Below are 25,419 nucleotides of genomic sequence, written 5' to 3'. Positions count from 1 at the left end.
CCACGGGAAGGGATTTTTGCAACATTTGTGACATCCACCGACCATTGCATCCACAGTGCTGGATTACAGGTCAAGTTGCATAGCCACCACCACCGTGATTATGGACTCAGTACTTAAGGTGCATGCCCAGGATAACATTTGCTTTATAAACATCAAGTCAGTTGCGTCAACTGGGTCGGTCATTTTTTTTCTTTTATAAACCACCGTCCACAGAGGAACAATTTATTATTCAGCATGCTCTCCGAGTCAAGTTCAATTTGACAAAGTAATAGCAACCCACCCCCCCGCTCCCGCTGCCCCCCCCCCCTCCCCCCCGCAAAAACCACCACCACCCACAGGCACCTTTTTGTGATTTAATTTCCCGAGTGCTCTGTCATGTATTCGGAAAACCTCCATAATGTGTAAGCTTTAGGCCCTTGAAACATGCAGATCAATTTTAGGATGAATGGCGTCTTAAGTGAAACGCATTTTTTTGCCTTTTCCCTGGGAATTAATTTGTTCATTAAATACGTTTGCTGTCCTTAACAGCGCTTTGGGGGGAAATGTGTGCAAATATAATTTTGAAAATGAAAAGCGCACTGCTGCCTGCAAGATATTTAAACAATATAACATGTTGTAAATTAAAATGTACCTTATACAAATTTACGTTGAGCGTTTACCATTATTAATACTATCATCATGATCCATATTTAGTAATTTTATTTACTGAAAGTAGAACCAGTTGAGCCTTCACGTGGCAATCACGAAGTGTGTCAGCACTTACTGTGTGACTCGTTTCACGGTGACTTCTCAATGAGCGCAAAAGTGCTGGGCGTGTTATTAATTCGCTTCACGGCGTATTTATAAAATGGAAGGCAACACCGTTGTTCCGAAGCTCACGGCACATAAAATGTCGCGGTTTAATAACGTACAGTTCGCCACTCTTGTTTTTCCCCTCGGTACAATGAAAACGTGCGCACGGTTCGAAGATAAGCCGCTCACAAAAGCTGAACAACTGCAATCTACGAATACAAATCTGCCCGGGTGGCTCAATGATAGGGCAAGCGCCTCGCAGTCGGAAGTTTGAGGGTTAAAATCCCGTTTGTGGTGGGGGAGGGGGGGGGAAAGGGGGTTATTGACTCAACCCATCATTCCTCCGGGATCGTGTAAAATTTGTACCACTTTGCGGTTGTTCTTTGCAGAGATACCCACCACCCCCCACAGCCACAGGGATGTGGAATTTCAGTTGTCGGCTGAGGGCTGCAAACAGAAGATGAGCACCGCCTCGATGCTCACTTCAGAAGGAAAATCTCGTTGACTTTGAGTTGTTGTAATGTGCGAATTCGAGTTGGACTTTAACCGTGTCATCATCGTCTGCTTGGACATCACTGGATACAAACCGAGAAGCGCGTCAAGAGTGACGACAAAGGAACCGAGGCATCCTTTGTCCATTCCGCGGCATGCAGGTCAATCCAATATGGGGCCAATGAATAATTTGAAATCGCAGGGTCAGTACTTCACAAGGCAAGTCCACACCACCGCCGGTGCTGAAGTCCACAGATAACAATGGTCCCGCAAAAAAAGAAAACCACTTCTGTTACGGCATTGCGTTACATCATATCGACCCCGCGTGCATAAGTGGTCATGAGTAAAATTATTAAGCACCTTGCACCACTTAGGATCACCCATCACTCAATGCATATGTGTGTGTGTGTGTTTGAGTGTGCGTGCGGGGAGCGGTAGTGTGAGCGGTTAGCACGCTGCGCTACAAACCCGGCGACCCGAGTTCGATCCCCGCTTACGGTCGACACCAGTGACGATTATCTCCCCTAGTTCGACTCAGCCTCAAATGAGTACCCAGTGTGGTGTGTAAACATCGCCACTGGGGAGACAAAGGCGTGGTGTTGGCCACCCACCCACTCATGCACCGTTCCGGCCTTCATAGGTGCTCGCTAACAGCACTTGCCCCAACAGTCTGTTAAGGCTATACGGTGATCTTTGTCTTTTGTGCGTGTGTGCATGGGCGCGTGCATGGGGAGCGGTGGCTCTGCAGGTAGTGCTACGAACCCGGCGACCCGAGTGAAATTGCCCCTCTCGGCCAACATCGGTGAAGAATATCTGAACTCGTCCTGGGCCTACCCTACGTCGACTCAGCCTTAAAGGTGCAGCGTGTAAAACATCAGATCTGTGGAGACAAGGGCTGCGTTGGCCTTCGTAGGTGCTCGCTAACAGCACTTGCCCCAACAGTCTGTCAAGGCTATACGGGGGATCTTTGTCTTTTGTGCGTGTCTGTGTGCTGCGTGATTGCGTGCGTGAAGACATGCACCTGCGTAGTCGTCATTTGCACCGCATTACGTACGCGAGTCCGTGTGTCTGCGTCTGTCACATCAATCGATGCGTCCTTTACGCACGTCTTATCGATCCACGATTTTATGAAGTCAATCGCACACATTCCACCTGCACAGCATGACATGAATCCCATTCGGTTTAACACGTAGGCTTTCGCGACCGATATTATCCATAAAAGAGGTTTCTGGGTTAGATCGCTTAAATATGTGGGTTTACTCTCCAACACACCGGTGTGCTGTACTAGTAACGAATTGGCACGTTCTGTTCACGTGACAAACCTTACTAATTGGCTGTGTCGGGTGGTGGCGGGTTTAACGACACATTCATATTTTGATTTAAAGCTTTCGTGACTGCAGGGATTCATATTCTTGGTTCTTTCGGTAAAGTCACGTAGAAGGGAAATAATAAAATAATAAAAATATGAAACAATAAAATTCTCACGACGTTTCGACTGCAATACAAGCAATCATCTTCAGGTGTGAAATCCACAGCAAGAAAAATTTGATTTTTTTTTATTAGAGAATTTTATTGTTTAATATTTTTATTATTTTATTATTTCCCTTCTACGTGACTTTACCGAAAGAACCAAGAATATGACACATTCATATATTTACGCGATCTAACCCAAAAACATCTCTATTGTGGATGAATCCCATTGTAAAGATGCCTCCCCATGTCAAATGCTGTCCCGACACAGCACCTCATAAGCAGGCCTGCCAAGAGAGATTTGGGGCCTCAGGTCCATAATATGTTGGCTGGAGCCCTCATCTCTTCCCATCCTCCATCGTCGCTCTCAAAGGAAGAAACCTTGCTTCGGCTAATATCGGCCATCATTGTCATCATCGTCGTCGTCATCATCATCATCATCAGCCATGATCAATCCACCGTTGACGGCCTCCCAAACCCATCACCATTCCCCATGAGCTCGCGCTACAATAATCCACCGACCGCCTGTTGCACGAGTTCTCCTGCTGTGTTTGTTTCACCTGATGACGGTTGCTTGTGTTGCGATCGAATCATCGTGATCTATTAATGTTCTACCTAAGCGACTTTAGCGAAAGAACCACATAGTATGGATTCCCGCAGTCACGAAAGCTTCAAATCGCGATTGAGCTGATGCTGTCACTGCAGTGCTTTGGCATACGTACGTACGCATGCATCAATCTGCACCGTCCATTCCTCCTATGCAGGACATGGCCGTTGCCTGCACACCATCGGAAGATTCCGCGCATGCTACCGTGCCCCGGAGTATAAACTAAAAACGGAACATTTTTATTTTATATTCTTTGGGTCTTTCGTTAAAGTAACATAGATAAGTTCATAGAAAATAACAAACAAACTACTTTTTTTTATTTTACGAGGTAAGGCCCACCGGGCTATATAGCTCTTTTTTTCAGAGACAACCTGACCATAAATGATGCCTCAACGAAGTGGCTTATCCTTGTGTAAATTTACAGCGGCCAAATACGCACGTTTCTAAATGTGGAGGGAAAAACCGGAGGATCCGGAGAGAAATCCACGCCACCACCAAATGTCCAGCAGGCATCAGGGTCGGGATCGAACCCACGGCCTCCTGCATGCCAGCGAGGGAGATAACACCTCGCCACCGGTGGTGCCCCAGTGATTTGCTCGTAACTTGAAAGGTGAACCCGTGCTGACGGATGTGTGCTGCTCACCCGGATAGAACTCCCAGGACAAGGTTGAGCATGAAGAAGGAGCCGAGTATGATGAGCGGCACAAAGTAGAGCCAGTTCCACGTGCTGCCCAAGGCGTCGTTTGTCTGTGGGGACCACGGAGGGATCGGGGGGAGGGGTGTTAGGGGGGAGAGGGACCGGGAGAGAGAGCGGGGCCAGGAGAGGGGATACCGTTCGTTAATATTCTTAGGTTTTTTCGGTAAAGTCACGTAGGTAATAAGTTTAAATTAAAATTAATAAAAGTAAAATAAAAATAAAATAAAAATCACGACGTTTCGGAGGCAACACAAGCTTCCGTCTTCAGGTGGAACCGTCACAGCACGACTGCTGCATCAAGTAAGAGAAATTCCAAGAAAACAGTCCTTGTATATATACTGGTTGAGGGTGGGAGGAGCCATTGTGAGGTTCGGTGCGGCTGAAGCACGTATTCGCTAACAGCACTCGTTCGTTAAGGTGGAGCTGCGATCTCGTGGGACTAGTCAGGCTTTAGCGTTGTGATTTCCAGATATATAATGAGCAATGACAAATATACGCAGAACCTTAATTCAGTGTCTCCGTGGATATACATTTTAAAAATATGTGTTTTAGTCAATCAGCCTATTGGCGGCTCCAGACCAATTTTTGTTGACACGGTATTTGTTTAAGTTAAGCAAACTTTGCAGCAGTTCAAGACTTTCTGGGTTCCACCAGCAGTCTGTTTTTTTTAAGCTGGTTTATCTAATGTTACTGGCAAGAGAACTCCTGCTCGGACTCCTGCTAGGACTACTGATGAAAGAGAGTCGGTCCCTGTAATTAGGCTTCTTCATCAAAAGGTCGCTGCGACTACGCACGCATAACAGTGCAATGCGAATGACGAAACTATGTTTTATGCACGCTTTGAAAAAGTCAATGAAAGTGTGGAAAAAGGTAACGTTGTCGTAAAAACTCACAAGTCAATGTTTACAATGTCGGAGTGACTAAAACCTATATATATCATATATTTCAGTATTTTTATTAGAAGAAATGACAGGGCATCAGCAGGAACAAAGACAAGGAATTGCATTTGTGGGGGCGTCCTAAACCGGGAGAGAAATAAAGCACTTTGTTAAAAAACACACACACAAAATGAACATGATCAAACGCGCACATTATTTACGCGTCATGTGATACGCGACATGCAACGAGAAGGCACTTCAATGTGGCAGTAAAGTACGGCTCCCACGACTCGCAAGTCAAATAATCCTCAACCTCTTTCATGCAAAAAAAGACGTGAGATGAAGATCCCCTCCCCCCACATACAGCCATAGAAGAGTGCTGTTAGCGAGTACGTTTTAATGCTCGTGGAGTGTCAACGATTCAGAGACGAAGTTTCTCGGAGGCACTTTCTTAAATAACAACTTTCACGCTCTCGTCCACACACTCTTCACAGTAGCTCAGCCTCGCCTGTACACAACACCAGCCGTCTAACACTGACGGCGCTGACCGAGATAGCCAACTACTCTCCTTCGTAGCGCAACGTCTAGCGGGGACGTTTAGCGACGACGGCGACGAGACGACAGCGGCGACGAGACGAGTCCACTCCCAGAACCGGCAGCCTTGAGCCCCCCGCTCTCGGCTCCTTTTATGCTCCCAGCGCAGCCTGGCTCCGCCCTGACCGCGCCTCCTTCTCGAACCCGCTAGCAGGTTCCAGGGGCCTCCAAACAGGGTCCTCCGTGACCCTTGCCCTAGTTCCTCCGCACTGCCAACACCACGTGATCACGCTGACTGGCGTGTGTACTGTCTGTCCACCACAGTTGCCGCCGCTGTCCACCAGCCGGCGCTATTACACTGCACTAGTATGCATAATCGAGGTTTTTAGTGTTAGATTGTGTAAATATATAAATGTGTCGTTTAAACCAATCACCACCAGACACAGCCAACTAGTAAGGTTTGTCACGTAAAGAGAACATGACAATTCCTCACTAGTACAGCACACCGGTGTGTTGGAGAGCCAAGCCACAAACATTTGCAATCTGAGTACGATGTTTCGCCAGTAATTACAACTAGCTTCATCAGGCAACAGCCAGATTTCTGGAGAAGTCCAACTGTTTCATTCCTTATGTAGAGGCGTAGATGTGGTGACCACGCTTCTGCGCTCTTGCGCCACGTGGGGGGGGGGGGGGGTTACTGAAGTAACGTACATTATGCGAGCACTTTTAACTTGTCCTTCCTGTCTATTGTGTGTATTAACATAGCCGTACCAACGGTAATCTCTATTGCAGTATGCTGCCCTTTGCAGGAATGCATTTAAATAACGTGTTATTTGATGATTCGCTTCCACGCAGCAGTAAGGCGGTTAGCTATCCGAACGGTTAAAGTTATTTTTATTTATTTAAATTTCGATAGATTCTCTAATTATTCTTGGCCAGTAGTAGCTAGTTTTGCACAAGTATGCGTGTTAAACTTATTCCGCACCGTACGTAGTCAACCGTGCTAACCGCGGGTGCGGGCAGGTGGGACAACTAAACACACACACACACACAATGGAACATAAAGCAATTGTGTGGCCAGGACAATGCCCAACCTCCTTTGCCTTCCCAGTCGTGATGGTTGCAACACTGCTGGCTCAAGCTGGGAGAGAGTGCAAAAACGGTGCTGAGACCACTTTCCAAACTGATGTTATCCATCGTCGGGAGTCTTGCCGAGTTCCAAGCCCGGTGTGGATGAAACCACCGCACGAGTGGTACCCAGAAGCTGTCATGGGCCTGAAATGAGTAGCTGGGGCGAATGTGTGAACGCCTGCACTGGGCAGAAGAAGGCGGTCAGTTATGGCGCTGGCCAAAGTACCCCCGTGTCATGCTGCCGTTAAAAGGTGCTTGCTAGGACATCGCGTTTATGTTATTTTATTTCCGGTTCTGTTTGGTTACATCCCACCCCCCCACCACCTTCTTCCCCTCTGCCATAAATACCCCTTGCTCCCAATCGTTACCCCTCTACCGCTGTAGGGCATTGAGTCCTCCCCCAGACCCCCCCCCCATCACCCCTTCCCCGATCGATCCCTAATTTAGAGGGTGCATCGCGCCGGGTTTCGTTCATATAATTTGCTGGTTCCCCCCCCACCCCCTTTTCGAAACATACTTTGTATTCTGGGTTCTTGAATTACTATAAAAAACACACACATATAAAATATATTTTTGAAAATCGCCTGTTAACAGCGCTTATTATAAACAACTGCCGCACAGATCGGCGGCACGATGCGGCATCCTAAAACAACACCCTTGGCCGACACAGCATTGGACTGACAGTGGGGCGCAAAAAAAAATATTGAAAAATAAACAGCAGCGGTGCAAGCAGTCTACATGAGAGAATAGTTTTGTTTATAAGTCCATTCGCTGCACGAATGCATTACACACGCACACTGTTCAGCCTCTCTCCTCAACTGATTCCTGAACTCACTTCTCTGAGATGGAAACAGCGCAGACACATTTTGAAACAGCATGGGGGCATGTGATCTGTTTGGTTTTGTGTGACACCTGCAATGCATTGATTTTCAATGAACAATTCTAGTTTCGTCTGCCATCTAAGATGCTCCTCTGTCAATAGTAGGGTTGTCACCTCCACGGTATATTCAATAAAAATTGACATATCGTGGGAAGAAGCAAGTGTCTTTCACAACACAGAGAGAGGAAAGAACTTGAGTGGTGTATCATTATTGTACAACTGAAAAAAAACAGGAGTTTTAACGTCCTGGGACGACTGTTAGAATTTGGCAGACAGCTACCTCAATAAGAGGGCGATCCCGTGAAGATCTGGATGTTTCAATCCTCCGCGGTACTCTCAAAGGACTGAATACGAAAAAGTGGAATTCCAGCGAGGAACCCAACACGGAGCGCTTGCACGGAAGTGTAATACAAGAAGCACAGATGAGGGAGGCTCCATCTGACAAATGACGAAAGCTGATGATGAATGGCTTTGGTTTGTGGCCAAGGGTTTTTTTCATTCAATTCGTTTGAACGGCAAGGATAGGAATTGGGAAATAGACACTGACCGGGAGTGGGTGGATGGGTGGGCGGAGCGGGGAATGGAATGGCAGTCAAGGTAACATCGGCTTCATATTCTTAGGTTTTTTCGGTAAAGTCACGTAGGTAAAAAATTAAACCTCTCACTTGATACAGCTATCGTGCTGTGACGGTTCCACCTGAAGACGGAGGCTTGTGTTGCCTCCGAAACGTCGTGATTTTTATTTGATTTTTATTTTACCTTTATTAATTTAATTTTTTTACCTACGTGACTTTAACAAAAAAACCCCCAAGAATATGTAACATCGGCTCTCAAACATCGCCCAAAGCCCAAGCCCCCCGCGTTGAGCGCGGGTGGCAGCACCACAGCCGCACAGCGGGTGGGGGCCTGCCATTCGTGCCACGACATTTTCAGCAACGCCCCAAACGGCGACCGCGTGGCTCCAAGCGCCGTGGCTTCAGGGCTGCAGGCATTGCCCCACCCCCACCCCGGCTTGTCGGTCCCCCGTCGCCCGCGTGTCACGATCAAACTAAACGGGAATGCGTTGTCACGTTCACGGCTCCCCGTGTGGCCGTCACACTCGGCACCTCCGATTAGCGCACGGTCGGCTACGTGTGCCCCAAAGCGAAGTGCAGCACACGCACGCAACGCACGTGGGCGGGCGGGCCCCTCCGTGCTACCACGCTGAGGATGCGCACCCGGCCCTGATGACAACGAGTTTGGCACGGACGGTTGGTGGCGCTCGGCAGAAGCTTACGGGTTGCGCCATGAAATGAAAGCTCAAACTGAGATCCTTGCAGAGCGAAAAATCTCACAATTCTACTGACACCGTTTAAACAATTATCGTCAACGGAATAATGAGTCTGTTTCCTTCGCTATATCCCACACTTGCGATGCAAGCGAGTTACGCATCTTGTCCGTCACGTCATGTTTGTCGCCGGGCGATGGGTTCCCCCCAAAATGTTTGGTGGTTCGGGCTCCCGGGAAGCACCACTGAGCACAGGGTGACGTAGGGCAATATTCCTCATCGCCGACAGAATGACAAATCTGCACCTCACGCAGATCAACATTCACTTTGGTCATTGCAGCCAGGGGTTTGAAATGTATCAGGATTTGATTGCTGCGCATACAAGAAGGATTCTGAAGTGATGGTCCACACCTGTCTGGGGTTTTTTCGGCCGACTTGTCAAATGAAGGAGTTTCAGGCTGCTTCTGCGATCCATCGTAATATCACAATCATAACAGTTTGAAAAAGTAACGTTCTTTCCTATTATCCATGACAATGGTGTAAGGGTGTTTTGACAACGTACCCTTGGATATATGTCAATAAAATATGAATACTAGAATGAATCTGCCACCACTGCCGGGAAATTCATTTTATCCATAAAGACCGTGGATGATGTGATTAATACGTCACTCCTGGGATGTCCACTTCCTAATGACCCATTCATTGATGAGCGTCCAAAATGGGAAGAATTTGCTGTCATTTGTGGGTCACTTCTCTTGTCCATGGACACATTTGAATAAAATTGCAGTGTTTGAATAAGCGTGGCTATCAAGACTAATAAAGTTGTAAATTTCATGGGTTTTCTGCAAATCAATTGATAAGATGAAGAGCAGTTATGTATGTATGCAGATTTGAAGCTTTCGTGACTGCAAGGATTCATATTCTTAGGTTTTTTAGGTAAAGTCACGTAGGTAAAAAAATTAAATTAATAAAAGTAAAATAAAAATAAAATAAATATTTTTTTTTTTTAATTTTTTTACCTCCGTGACTTTACTGAAAATACCTAATAATATGTATGCAGAACTTCATTTGCACCGTTCGTCGCCATCCGTACTCATCAGGGATGTAGGGTGTGTCTTCCTCTAAATTACGGTGTGCGATGCTCTACTCTCTAAAACGTGATTTCCAATGTTTTGACAACGGAAAGGCATGTTGGTCATTCTGAAAAATGAAAGATATGATATGAGGACACATCAGCAGATCATACCCTCTTCCACTTGATCAAACTGATAGGCTCTACACTGAAGAGTGGTCACCGCACAGACAAAGTTGACACATGTACTGTCTATAGTGTCCTATAATAAGGTAGCGTTAATTACATTGCCCGCTGGACTGTTTTCAGTCCATACGCCTAAATGTGTCGCTGTCAACACAGTCACGTACGTGATAATTGTCCCGAGTTGCCCGAGTGCATGTTTCTCAGCCTCCTGACGAATAGCCCCCCCCCCCTGCCACAGTTAAAATGCCTCGGAATATCTCGCGCACCGAATTTAACCACCTGCAGTGTTATCTCACGCAGCAGCTCCCATATGTTTGGCCTCGACCACGCACGTTCACAATGCTTCGAGTACATCTGAACTAACGGGCGCAATAGCCAGTGAGTGCTCTCCACCATCCTGTTCACTCAGAGCACTCTGCTTGGTGCATTAACGTGCGGTCAGGCGTCTTATATAACTGATGCATTTGTATGCGGAGGGTGCGATTATGAAGGTGCATTTTTCCTAAACACTGTTACCCTTTAATGGGATTTACATTTTGACAGCCAAGCTCCGGCAATTATCATTTTGCGCAAATGCCCCGTTTTAATTGCCACGTGATAAAATTATTTGACCATTACCCGTCACCACTGTGAAAATGAGGCTCCGTATTAATCAGTTTTAAATTGATAAATTTGCATTGCATCAATGAAGAACGTAGGCACGTGTCAGTCATAGCTATTATCGGCAGTTCATATCTTAAACTCGAGCCGCTGTAAAAAATAATTACACATACCATGTAAATCCGCAGCCCTTCAAATCGTTACACCACTACTGGCGAAAGGGCCTGAGTGAGACGGAGCTCTTATAGAGCTCCTCCAGAGAGTATCTTGGCCTACTCTTCCATGCTGGCCCGGCATCTTGGAACAAGAGGGAATACCCACATCATTTCTCACCACAGGCGACCTACGCCGCGATCGACTAACCGTGGCGTACCCGTTCATGGTGAAGTAAGAGCTTTGCCCGTTGTTTCAACTGCAGCGCCGGGATTTCGAATCGGCGACATCTTGGGCGCATTCCGGTGCGCTGACCAACGGCAGCATCCCCAATTGCGTAAGACTGCCACGCGATAATAATAATAATAGTTCAATTTGTAACGCGCGCAAATTTGCAGACGTAGTGGCCGCAACTCAGAGGCGTGGAGCCAAGCTCAGAGTCGCTCGAAAGCACGTGGATTGTAGAGGTGAGTTTTTAAGTTTCTCTTGAAGGAGGCGATTGAGGTGATGCTGCGAATGTGCAGAGGGATATCGTTCCAGACTGTTGGGGCTGCCACCGAGAAGCGGGGCATAGACATGACCATCCTAAGACACGGGAGTCTTGAACGTGGGTTCATTCACCACATGTGCTTGCTGAGAAAATGTTTTCACAGAAGTACTGCGATTCCTTGAGACCGCTTGAAGCAGTCAACGCATCCGGCGTTGTCGCACTGTGCCAAATGCCAGCTGCGTGCCGTTGTTCCGCGGTCAGATGCCTCGTGGCCATTATTTTACTCCGAACTGAAAGTCCTGGTATCCGGCCCCCAGGTTGAGCCTCCAAAAAAGATAAGTTCTTAATTAAAAATTGATTATCTGCCACTGCATTCCGGGTGGGCGTAAGGCGGCGTGGCGTATGTGTGGCTTCTCGCAAAGCCAGAAGAAATGAGCTCTTTCAGAATCTCCATCCCAGAGGGGAGCGCGAGAAAAAAATGTTGCACCCGCCCACCTACGGCGAATAACATCGTGCAAGCACATTTTTTTTGTTTCACTACACATCGGAGTTGCAGAGCCACGGGGCCAAATGCCCTAAATGCCAAGCAGCATCACGCAGCACCACCGAAGGTCTAAAAGATCAGAGTTGGGGATGACTTTTGTAGTTATTATTCTACCCCGACAATGCACTTACCATTAAACAGGGCATGCTTCAAAGTTGTTGTTGTTTTTTAGCAACAGTCGGTACACTTCGTGACATCATACTGATCAGACAATGAGAATCGTTAGCTAAATTTAATGACGTCACCTCTTTAAACTGGCCTTTGACCCCTCATTCTAGCTGTTTACCCTGGTCCTGTTTATTATTTCCTGATTTCTATACATGACACATTGGGATCTATTGATAAAACGCGCCTTACAAATGTAAATTAGTAGTATTGTTATGCTCATCACAATATGTAACAAAAACACATCCGACAACAAAACAACACTTGACCCCAAAATGTGAAAGTTGTGGAGTGGTTTTTGGAGAGAAAATCTCCAATCATCCCGTAACAACATGTTCTCAGCGAAGTCAAGTGGTCTCACGTGCAGGGCGAAGAGTCACATATGCAGTCCTTCACGATGACGCTCGACTACGTTACAGCAGAGAATGCTTTGTTTTTAATGAAAGGTTTTGTGAGCACATCGTCTGAAACTGATATGCAGGCCGCCCCTCCCCCCCTGACATAAATCCGCATGGCTTTTTTTTATTTGGAGGTATCTCAAAGAACAAGTGTTCGAGGAGAGAGCTACCCTGCGAAAAACCCTGAACAGGAGCAAGCCATGAGCGTTGTCAGTCAATTCGACGGTGATCGGAGTATTGGGATCCTTGGATGGCGTTCAACTTACAAATGTAAATTATTATGAATATATCTGTTGACTCACGTGATGGACACGCCTGTGTGTATGCTCCTTGCACTATCATCAATGCACCAAGTGATCACATCGAGCAAAACTGGCACTGAACCTTCTTGGGGGTGGGAGGGGGGGGGGAAAAAGAACACGTTTAAGTGCGCTCGAAGTAATGGTAAAGGTGTCAGAATGATAGCTGTTGTACTTTAATATTTATAGAATTTGAAATGGTGGTAAATTGACCGAAGAACCCCCTTAATTCGTCAGAAATAAATAAATATAAACGTGTATTTTATCCAGATCCCATCAGCCACATGGCCTTCTGGTAGTGCATAATTTCAGCAGCGTTGGTTAAATACACATCAACGATGGACTGGTTTCAACATTCAGTCTATCATCAGACGTCAGGCTTGCTTAAACCAATTCCAGATGTTTCAAAGCCAACACCCTCTCTGTTAGTGATGGGCCCAACAAGCGTAATCTGATCATTTGGCTGCTGGATTTAACAACACACGCACACACCTGTGTTTGCTCAGAAGCAGCAGCAAGGCACAATCGCCATTACGTCTTGTATGCATGTCATGTGATCACTCCATTGTACACACCGTACACTGCTGTCGTCACACATGCGATGCGGCGGTGACATGGGATGCATGCAATGCATGATGGGAGTCGTGTGCCTTCTTGCCGTTTGTGAGCGGCACACCTTTCCATGATGCCAAATCAATTTGCTTCCAGCCGACACGCATTCTCCTCTCGTGAGCATGGGCTTTCTCATCGTTTGCAGAAAGTGGTTGGATTTGAAAAAAACGCGACTGCTACTCTCTGAAGCTAGATGAAATTTGAAATACGCATCCCGAACAACCAGACCCCTTAATTACCATAAGTCTCATAATACCCTAACATGCACACCTTTACCATTATATACACCTAGCGATTAAAGTGTAATTTGTTGTTGTTGTGGAAGATTACATGACTCTAATAGTAAAAATAGGGAATAATTACGTTAACAGAGTTCTAAGGCAGCGCTGGTTGTGAGACATGAGGTGTGGTAACAATCGTTCTAAATTGAGTCTTTAGTTATATCTTTAGAAGGCGCTAAACAGTATTTTCCACCATAATTATTGCAATTAAATAGAAGCATGATAATCATAATTGTGTTCAGAGCAGTATCAAACAGAGCAATGTAATTATCCTTAAAGGAGAAGCTTGCTTATTCCTAATTCCATCGTTTAGTTATTTATTTGAAAAGTTAACAATCAAATTAAGTCTGTCCTTTGCAAGCGTTAAAACATTGTTTTCCCTACATATTTTTAAGAACGTTAAGAACTGCTATTTCGCAAACTAATGTGAATGAAAACCCAACTTTAAAAGGGCCTTCATAGTACGCTAATTTTTAAGATGACAAATCAAAGTTTGAATTTCATCCAAACATCGTCTCTGACCAAAAAAATCACACTACACGCACGGAACTCATTACATCCCAGAAGCTAAGCAGCTACGAGCCTGCTAAGCACTTTGATTTGATATAACCGGTGGACGGATGTTGCCTAACAGGGACCTCGTCAGCAATTCTGTCCGTCCAGATGCCTGACCTTGACCTCGCAAGGCGCCAGTGGGTTCAGTTGAACCGCTTCCGGTGTGACCAGCAGGCAGTGTGTGCCCCTTCAGAACATCGATGGGGCGTACTTATCCGTGACAGCCCCACGATGTGAACGCGGGGAGCCAGGAGATCGTGGCGTGCAATGTGAAGTCCGTCAGAGGTGGCTGTGAAGTCCATCAGAGGTGGCGTGCCGGGCACACTGATTGTTGTTGCCCTGTTGCGTGGCTCTGTGGCTACCGTGGGCTGACGTCCACTCACAGACATATATAACATTGACGTACATATGTCGGGATTTAATTTGTTATTTGTCTCGTATGTCTGGTGCTCTTACTGTGTAAAAGTCAAAAGCATTCGAAAAAAAAATAATTTGATGGGTCACCACGAGGGCTGTGCAGGTGGTAAAGGCATGGGGTTAAGAGGTGGCCATGGCATGGCTAAGCTGACTGTCCAGCCCCTTCTATGCACGGTGAGTTTTTTTTCCCCGGGTTCTCCGGTTTTCTCTCTGACACGAAGCCAAAAGCTCATGCATGGCATTTGCGAAACATCCAATTGCAGGACATTTCTCACAAAGAGTCTTGAGACTCATTGGTGAGGCTTTCCTGGGTAAATAATAATAATTAGTATCATCATCATCATCTAAGTGGAAGCTTTTCTAAAAAGCACACCCATGTGCTTAATGATTGCTGGTAGCAGCAACTCATTGCTCCTGTATGTATGTTGAACTTCTTTCGCACCATACGTAGTCAACGTGCTAATCGGAGGTGCGGGGAAGGACACTAACTGCCATAAGAGTGTGCGGTTATGAAGATGCCTTGACAATTGCATGTTTACTGGCACATTCAAGTCAGTACTACTCAAATGACACATTTCTAGCCCCACTGGTATCAGGAAATCAGAACCCTCACATGGTCCAACCCAATTTGAATACAAAAAACCCACGATCTTTGTTCCATTGTGTGTCTGCGTGTGCATGTGAATATGAATGTGTGTATATGTATAATTGCAGCCATTGTTTACTCGTGACGAATAGACAATGGCCAATATATGACCTTGCCCTGGGCCTCCCCTCCATCGGCTCAGCCTTAAATGATATACCTGGTGCACCGTGTTGGCCTTCATAGGTGCTTTCTAAAATCCCTTGCCCCAACAGTCTGCTAAGGCTATAGTGGGGGGGGGATCTTTGTCTTTGTAATTGGATGTACTCACGTGGCGGAGTGCAAGACTGAGCGCGCAAACCTGGTGACCCGAGTTCGAATCCCGCTTCCTGATAACATCAGTGGCGTATATCTGATCCGGTCCTGGGCCTTCCCGAGTTCGACTCACACTCAAATGAGATGCCTCGTATTATGGGGGGAGAAAAACAAATATTCTCCACTGGGAAGGTGAAGGCGCCCGAGCGTGGCGTGGCGTTAGCCCCACCATCGCCACGTGCTCCGCGGAGCCCTTAATAAGTGCTCGCTAATGGCACATTCCCCAAAAAGCCCGTGTGACTGCAGGGGGATCTTTGTGTGTACTTAAACGAGGAGCCATATTTAGCATGGCTATACTTTCATGGTAAGTGCTGTTAGAAGGCACTTATTGCGGCCGTCGTGGTTCACAGAGTAGCAGTTAGGTCAGCACTGCCCATATGCCTGGTGTTGGCAAACTGGACAATGTACCTAAAATAATACGAATGCCAATGATTTCCCCACGAAAGCCTTATTGATTCTCAAAATTTGGCTGCATGTGGGTGAGATGCAGGAGTATCTGGAGAGACCCACGCATCGTTACAATGGATCGACTGGCCCCGTCATGAGAATGTAGAACGTCCTTCACTGACTCAGGGTCACCAATTAACCGGGATGAGCATCATTCCAATGTGTTGACATTCACGTGGCGAATAATCTTAGGTCACACCTAACAAAATAAACCAGAACAACCAAATCATGACATCCCATTGCCTTTTTTTTACATGAAGCACGTTCAAAGTAAATTAGTTATTTTTTACAATTTTGCGTAATAGTAAGTACACTTGACGAGCAATGCACAGGTCGCTAGTTCAATGTCCCACCATGGAAGTTGAAATTATGGGCAATTTCCATCCCTATGCCTCTGTTGACCCAGCGATATCAATGGCGACACCACAGTTAGTCAACCAGCAGGTCACGTGCGATGGGGCAGAGTGTAGTTACTTCCACCGCTTCCAAGACCTCTGGAAGAGTCGACCAAGGTACCTTGTGAGAGGTGCTGTCTAGAACCTCCTCTGGTGGAGGCCCTTCTGCAGCAGCGGGATGAACAAGCAATTGCAGACCTGCACCTTTTATTTCTAAGCAGTCATGAGGCTGCAGACATATATATACCTGAGGGCTTCTGCTATGCAATCCCACATCGGCCTCTCCAAGGCCATTATAATCAATGGCATTCAGATGACCTGGTCTGTGGTTGTGGCCCAAAGGACGTAAAAAAAAATCAGTGCGCATCATCCCAACCAACGAATGCATTTTTATTGCCGGGCACTGCAAGAATCCATTTCGGAATGAAGCAACTGCCGTCGTTAATGTCGTAATTACTGTCATTCAAAACCATTAGCACGGTGACGAGCAGACGCCATTTCCTATGCCGAATGCAGCATTTGAGCATTGCAACAAAATGTTTCGCAGAAGTGCCCGGCTTTGCACGGAACAAAATCATCAAAGATGAGATGTAATCGTAGATACCGAGGCATGCATTTTAACGCCTCCAATGCAATCGAGAGCGACGGCACAGTTTAACCGAGAAACCCGATATTGCTGCATTTGCAATCACCCCGAGGATAATTCAGTGGCGCCGTGAATGCAGACACAATGGGATTGCAGCCCACCCCCCCGCCGCACTTGAATAGCACTGATCAGTATTCAGCCCCAGTCCCTTGCGCTTATTTGCCCGAGGAGCGCGGTAAAGCGATAGTCATGGCAGGCGCGCGCCAGTCCATCCCATAGCACGCGCGTGTTTGCTCCCCCCCCCCCCTCGTGCCCCCCTGCACCCCCCTGTGCGTGTTTAGCACGCAGACACCACCTCTCGCCCATGATGTGAAATTAATCAGGGAACCCCCCCCCCTCCCCCCTCCTTTCCTCCCCTCGTGGGAAGTCGTGGTGGGCAGGTGAGAAACTGTTAGCGAAGCCGTCGGCGCAAAAAAAAAAAAGATGTTTGTTGAAAGCTGGCGCCGCGTTTGCATCCTGCACCCTGGGCTGCGAGATGGCAACGCATTCGCTGCGCTTCATCTCGATGGGTCAAAGCGGGGGGGGGGCGGGCGGGAGAGCGGCTGGAGAGAGATGTGAGGGAGGCAGGAACGTTGCAATTGACTGAACTGCAGCTCTCAAAGAAACGAATTCACAACCGCATCCTCCTCATCTTCCGCCTCCCCATCGCCCTGCCGTCTGGCCGATTGAGGAGAAGATGATCGCTCAGACATCAATCACATTTCTCCCAACGCCCCCCGCCCCCCCTCGCCCCTGCAACGTGAACGCGTCTTTTCCTCTGCTCAAACCGGCGTCGGAACGGTGGCGCTCATTTCCGACGGGAACGTTCTCAAGCAGGCCGTGGCATTTCCACATTACTATGGCGGGATTAAGTATTTCCCACGTTGTATGTATGCATACCTTTTGTCGCACCGCACGAAGCGCACCGTGCTAATCGCAGATATGAGGTGAAGGACAACGAACCATACACCAAAAGCAGCTCAAAAGAAATTAATTTTGAATGTAGACTTCCTAGAAAAGCAATTTGATCATTCCTGCAGAGATGATGGGATGGTTGTCCTCAACCGAGACTATTAACTCAGGGGGGTAAGGATTCCGCCCTTCTGAACTTTGTCTGGAAGGCATTCCATCAAGCGTGCTTTCATCATCGTCGTCGTCGTCACTGAACGTGTACATGGCGAGCAGTGAGTCCAGTTTTACCCCTTCAGTGGGCCCTGTCGTGCCAAACTCGGGTCTGCTGCTCGCAAAACTTTTGTCGCCCCTCCCCCCTCTTCCGTTTTGTGATCGCGTTGAGTTGTAGTAAAAACAATAATAATAATAATAAATACTATTGGTTCTTTCGGTAAAGGCACGTAGGTAAAGAAAATAATAGCGAAAGAACCAAGAGTATGGATCCTTGCAGTCACGAAAACTTCAAATCCAGAATAATAATAAAACTCATGCAAATGGTGCCTTCCCATGCAGTTCATCTTGGGGAGCCCTGCAGCAGGGGACCCCCCCAGGGGCAGCTGTCTCTGTGCGGCACAACGTGAACGCAGAACCGGCCTGCGTGCGGACGTAAGTCTGCCAGTCAGGAGGCGGTGATGCTGTGTGGCTTCCCAATTCAGTAATTTGCGAGAAATTGATCATATTTGGACTATGATGCCTGCGCACGTGACCTGCCATTTTACGAAAAGCCCAACGGAGTCATTTATTATGACCGGGAATCAGACGTGTGTGTGTTTGTATGTGTTTAAGGTGGGGAGCGGTAGTGCGGAGGTTAGCGCGCTGCGCTATGAACCTGGAGACCCGAGTTCGATTCCCGCTCACGGCCAACACCAGCGACGATTATCTTAGGTCGACCCAGCCTCAAATGAGTACCTGGTGCAGTGTGTAAACATCGCCACTAGGGGGACAAAGGCGGCCTGGGCGTGGTGCGAACCACTCACTCCCTCGTGTGCCGTGTCGGCCTTCATAGGTGCTCGCTAACATCACTTGCAGCAAGTATTTTAAAGGCTATATGGAGGATCTTTGTCTTTGCCTTTGCTATGGGTAAAACACCTGCAAGCATTAACCAGGGCGGCCGCCAGGCTCAGCCCTACCTCCGCTAAACCTTTGCGACGAGTGGCAAAGACGCGAGATGCGTCTCGGCTCCGTCACCGTTTCCTAGCGAGCGGCCAGCATCGCAATAAGACAAAGGACGATTCGAGACGCACGCAACACCCAAACGGAGAGCAGCAGCGGCAGTAAGTAGAAGAAACCCTCACGTTGTAGAGGATGTCGGTCCAGCCCTCCATGGTGATGCACTGGAAGACGGTGAGCACTGCGTACAGGATGTTGTCAAACTGAGTGATGCCGTAGTTTGGGCCTTCCCAGTGGCCCCGGCACACCGTGTCGTTGGGACACACGAAGCCTGAGGAATCGTTCAGACACGGCTTCTCATTCTTCGGGTCCGGTTCGTCTGTGAGGAAACACGGGGATAAGAAAAAAGTATCCGATTATCCACAACCCCCGATTATACACTGGTCAACACACTTTTTCTGGCAGAAGGTATTCCAACGGTTTTAAGGTAATTTTGGGGTGCTGATTCCAAATCTGGCATCAGTTTTTGTCCATCACATCAGGTTTTTGAGATATCAATATTGCATTTTCAATAAAAACTGAAGAAGAAAAATATGAAATAAATGTGGATATCTACATAAAATGATATTATAAACACACTATCCAAAAAATACAGCGCCATATTTTAACACTAAAGCAGTCACTGACTCGCAACAACTTGCAATCATAAGTGACAGAGTTAATTTCGGGTAAAATCAAAGAAAATGGGGTATGCCGATAGCATAAAAATGAGATGTGATAGGGCAAATCTGAGATCAGATTTGGAATCAGCATCCTCAAATTAGTCTAAAACAGCTGCAAAAGTCCAGGCCAGAATTTTTTTTTGTTGACCAGTGTTATCCGTAACTCCTATTACCCGCGAATCCACGGGGAAATAGATAGGGGAGTCCACAAATAAATCCTGTTGAATGTGGCCTTATGCGTCTCATTATCCATAATTATCCACAGTGTTCGCTCATACTTAGCGAAATAGCTTCCGAATTTCATGCGCCAATTATTTTCGCCGATGACAGGAATTGCATGGCAAATTAATCCCACTCTTCATAGCCACTGCCCAGGTAGCCCATCCCTTTGCCAATACGTTAAGTCAAGACTCTTAGGCAGCCTGAAACTGGCCTTGCCAGGCTGTGAGGAAGCTTCATTGGACATGGAGGATTTTGAATGTTTAAGCGGTGGTGCATAAGCAAGAGGGCTGCTTGAAGTTGCTGGCGTTTCACTCACTTGTCTTGGAATCAAAGCAGGTGTTGTGCAGCTTCCCCATGTAAAACTCCAGCCCGATAATGGCAAAGATGAGAATGGCGAAGAACAGCAGAAGACTGATCTGTAACAGCGGGATCATGGCCTTCATGATGGATTTTAACACAACCTGAAGACCTGAAACACACACAGACACGCACACAAGGGTGCACATCAAGTTTATTTTGTCTAACGAGATGAGAACTCAAGTGAGGAGGATAAAGTCACGTAGGTAAAAATAAATAATAAAAATAATAGAAATAATAATAGAAATAAAATTATAAATCACGACGTTTCGGAGGCAACACAAGTCTCCGTCATCAGGTGGGACCGTCACAGCTAGATTTACTGTATCAAGATTCAAATCTGTATCAAGCTTTAAATCTAGAATGAGGAGCATAAGTCTAATTTGCAACGGCGGTCTGGGTGTTGAAGGGAAAGATTAGAACGTCGGGAAGTTTACTAATGAGAAGGAATCATTCAGTCCACATCGCTCATTAGGGCAGGAAGTCACATTGAAGCTGGAAACTGGCGCTTACTACAATTGCACCCCAGTACGGGCTGGGGTGGTGAATACTCGCTAGAAGAAATCCTCATCGAGTCATTTGCGGAAGAACAAAAATAGACGTAGTCCGCGAATTTGTGCCATGATGCCAGCACGCAGTGGCCTATTTTTTGCAAAAGACTTCACCGAATCTTTAAATTTACATACGTGTTCAATAGGGTAATTTTTTTGTTAATCGTGGTCGCAGAGCGCAGGCACACATTTTCCCAAAATGCGACCTGGCCAGCGTCAATTAAAGGAAAAAAAAAGAAACGCAAATTTTATTTTTTATGCTGTAATGGATGAGAGTCACCACCCGTCATGAATTGATCAAGGTTAAAATAACTCGGGAAAAGCGGACAATGGGAGGATTAATCCAAAGGAAATGCCGACAGAGAAGTTGTTTGCGACCTGCGGTGTGGTGGTGGTTGAACACACCCCCGTACGGACAAATCCGTCGGTCTGTCGCCGTGAATTTTGTGGGTTTGGAAACCCTTACTTGGAATGCCCGAGACCAGCTTGAGAGGCCGGAGGACACGCACGGCCCTCAGCGTCCGCAGGTCGTAGTACATCCCCACCTTTGCCATGATCCTACAAAGCAGAGTGCGGACGGTTGGGGCGACACATTCAGGTTAATACCACGGTGGGACTTTTTGCCTGGTAGGATGTTGATGGTTTAGTAAAATTTTTCTGTATGTTTTTTGAGTGATTTGTTTGAAACGTTCTTGTACTCTGCACTCCCGTTGTGTGTTTGCATTGTTTGGTGTTCTAACGTTTGTACCCGCCCCTACTGGACATTTGTGACAATGGGCTTTGTCACAAGGAAGAACTTAAGTGAGTGGGTATAAGGGACAGGGAGAAGGGGGGAGGGGGAGTGCACTTAACAAACTGTGAAATCAAAATAACTTGCACGCGCCTAGTGAAATTATCAACCAGATAAAGTCCCGCAGAGCGGTAATTAACTCCTGTCCATCCCCGCCAAATGGTGATTGCTATTCATGACGTTTGATAACCCCGGGGAAGACTCACTGAGTTTCAAGACTTAAGCAAGGACGGTCTTATCACGTGTTCCCACTGAATTCGCTCATGAAAGCACTGATAAACGCCGTTTCTCACTAAACATAATTCGATGGATGTACGATGGGCTTCGGAGTCGATATTAATTGAAGAATCAATGCATTACGAATCGACCCGTGCTCGTAAAAGCCACCCATATATTTATCCTGTTAGTTTTTGATCCGCTTATGGATTAATGTATTTAAACGAAACTTGCTCCGTATGATACTGTTCTAACCCCTAGGTGACTCTGATGTGTTAAAAATATTTCGCAATATACAAGGTGCAGCCCTGAAGTTGCTTGCTCATGTGACTGCTGGCAGAAGGGTTTTCACTTCAGAGAGCTTTAGATAGCCCCTCTAGAGGACATTTGGCCTACTCTTCCATCTTACCCAATCGTCTTGATTGCCACAAATGAACCACATCTCGTCATCATGCGAACTCTGGTCATCCTCGCAGCGGCTTTTGGTAGGCCATCGAACAAAGACGGTCTCACTGCATCGCGCGCTTTCATCTGAGCTTCTGCGGCCGTCTGGAACACTCTTCCTTGCGGTATTAGGAAGCCATTGGAGCTATGCTTAAAATCTACATTGAAAACGAATTTTCTTTAGAACTGCATTTTTGTGTTTAATGTTGTTATGCTTTCCCCGCATCACAGATTATCACGGTTGGCTACGTACGGCGCTAAAGAAGGTCAACATACCTCGATACATCTTGAAAAAGATGGAAGTAGCCACATTTTACCCCACCACTCACGACGAACGGTGGTGTACACATTTATACGCCTGGGTGGACAGGAGATTGATCCAGCAACTTGTGGATTCCAAGTCCAGTGTGCTACCCACTATACCATGGTGACTTCCATAAATGAAATGTTCCTGTAACTAAATAATGACTCTCATGGAACGTTGTTGGCAATACACATAAACAAATATTCTTCCGACAGATCAACATGTATTGGCGTTCAGTTTTGTCAACTGCCTTAGGGAACGATTCAATCTCCGAAGTAACGCACGCGAAAAAAAAATCCCTGAAAATTGTAAATGTGGGAAGCGCTTTAACCGTGGCTGTTGCATCGAGACGTGAGCCCAGCAGCCTGAACTGACCCCCACTCAAGGCTAAAGTCATTGGCAAGTGTTATCTGCACCGGTAATGCCCCCCCCACCCCAGCCTCTCCACCACCACAACTTCGTGAAACCTGGCCTGACCTGCGTAGCGAAGCACGGTCAAACAAACCCCGTGGCCAAAATAGACGTGGGGAGGCACTGATTCAGCTTTGAATATCGAAAATTGCCTTAAATAATTTGTGTTGCAATTCACCGACTACGATGGGCGTATGCGAATTAACAATGCGATAACTTGAAACATTACACTGGTCAACAACAACAAATTCCTGGCCTGGACTTTTGCAGCTGTTTTAGACCAATTTCAGGGTGCTGATTCCAAATCTGATCTCAGATTTGCTCTATCACATCTAATTTTTATGCTATCGGCATACCCCATTTTCATTGATTTTACCAGAAATTAACTCTGTCACTTATGATTGCAAGTTGTTGCGAGTCAGTGACTGCTTTAGTGTTAAAATATGGTGCTGTATTTTTAGGATAGTGTGTTTATAATATCATTTTATGTAGATATCCACATTTATTTTATATTTTTCTTCTGCAGTTTTTATTGAAAATGCAATATTTGATATCTCAAAAACCTGATTTGACAGACAAAACCTGATGTCAGATTTGGAATCAGCACCCCAAAATTACCTTAAAACCGTTGGGATACCTTATGCCAGAAAAAGTGTGTTGACCAGTGTAATCGATGCAAGGGCAGATTTTACTCTCATTTAGATCGTGCACACATCCTAATGCGCCGATGCCACGAATGCAAATGTATCCACAGCTAGCGTCAGTAGCTCGCACATTTTCTTCTGCGGTGTCGTTAGCTCCATTCCCGCAGATTCAACATTGGCATGTTATTGGGGTACAATTTCCGTCGAGTGCAAAGTATAATCAATGCTCATGTCGCTTGGCTCTCCGCGTGCATCGTGAGCGTAACGATCCATTCCAGATCGACCAATGGGATGCATCGTCGCGCACCTCGCGTGCTCATACACAGAATCAACAAGGAGCCCGCATTGAGCACTCACGAACAATCAGGTGCGCTTCAACGCGGATTTGAAGTCACTCATTACGCTAGAGTCAAAAGCTGGCTGGGAGCCCACAGACAAATATCTGCATCACTTAACGGAGACCTAATCTGGGAGATGCAAATGTTTTTTTTTTCTCCCCGACGATACTTCCAGTCTTAGGTTTTTTTCGGTAAAGTCACGTAGGTTAAAAAAATAATAATAATAAAATAAAATAATAATAAATGAAAATAACTCAATTAAATCACGACGTTTCGGAGGCAATACAAGTTTCCGTCTTCAGGTGGGACAGTCACAGCTAAATTTACTGTATCAGGTGAAGAGAAATCCAAATCTTGTCTCTTGGATTTCTCTTCACTTGATACAGTAAATTTATGATAATTGGTTTTTTTTCCCTTCTATCTGGCAACAAAACTGACACCTTTTTTTACGAGGAGTCATGTTTGCATAGACCACAATACCTGCAGTCATAATGCAAACAAAAAACAGTAAATTTAGCTGTGACGGTCCTACCTGAAGACGGAGACTTGTGTTGCCTCCGAAACGTCGTGATTTAATTGAGTTATTTTCATTTATTATTATTATTTTTTACCTACGTGACTTTACCGAAAAAACCTAAGAGTATGAATCCTTGCAGTCACGAAAGCTTCAAATCTAGATACTTCCAGCGTCAACCGTTACAGGAAGAGAAAACCACATGCACATTTGCCCGCGTGCAAAACCTTCGGCAAACCCGCCCAGTGTGTCGTGTGGCACCTGCGCAGGCGCTTACGTCACTTCGATATTGGACGATTTTTGACCCCCCCCCCCCCCATCGTCACACGACGTCACAAAAAGTCAGACCCCCCCTGAAATATGACGTCACAAAGCTCTGCCCCCCCCCCCAAAAAAAATAAAACATGCTTCAAATCGCTTTAAACTATTGTCATTGTAGTGCGTATTTAATGTGGCGCTGCACTTTGATGTTTTAGGAGAAAACATTTATTAAAAGTCTATTTAATTAAGTAGAACGTGTTGTCTATATTTATTTAAAGTTGCGCACATTTTGATGTGACGTCATATTTCTCAACTCCGCCCCCCCTCGTCGCACATCGTCACAAATGTCTTACCCCCCCCCCCCCCCTAGGTGCGTGACGTCATTTATGGACGGCCCCTTACCTAGCCATCGCGTCAAGCAGACGAAGCGACGTGGGCAAAAATAGACGCGGAGGAGACGTCACAGTCCACCATGAAACAGCATCTCGCGCTCCAAAAAAGCCGACGTCTATTTTGAGCTCTTGGCTCATGATTTATTTATCTCGGCGGTCTCGCGGAAATATATCGTGATGGGGGTAATAGAATGAAAACGGGTGGAATATTTATGTATTTATTCTCCAATTCCATTACGGTGTTTAA

The 25,419-nt window shown here is 46.4% G+C and overlaps 1 protein-coding gene across 1 annotated transcript in view; it reads right to left on the bottom strand.

The window, feature by feature from the left end:
- LOC144733910 (voltage-dependent P/Q-type calcium channel subunit alpha-1A-like) overlaps positions 1-25,419 on the bottom strand; it is a 184,776-nt gene that overhangs the window by 105,000 nt on the left and 54,357 nt on the right. The window contains exons 5-8 of the mRNA XM_078615915.1: positions 21,325-21,416; positions 20,267-20,419; positions 19,192-19,385; positions 4,005-4,108 (exon numbers count right to left, since the gene is read on the bottom strand). Of these exons, the coding sequence (XP_078472041.1) occupies positions 4,005-4,108; positions 19,192-19,385; positions 20,267-20,419; positions 21,325-21,416 (543 nt within the window). The remainder of the gene's footprint in view (positions 1-4,004; positions 4,109-19,191; positions 19,386-20,266; positions 20,420-21,324; positions 21,417-25,419) is intronic.

This window comes from Lampetra planeri, chromosome 49, assembly GCF_965212315.1.
Source record: "Lampetra planeri chromosome 49, kcLamPlan1.2.h2, whole genome shotgun sequence".
Lineage (NCBI taxonomy): Eukaryota > Metazoa > Chordata > Hyperoartia > Petromyzontiformes > Petromyzontidae > Lampetra > Lampetra planeri.
Note: the sequence above shows the minus strand (reverse complement) of the source record. Positions and strands in the feature narration are given on the sequence as shown.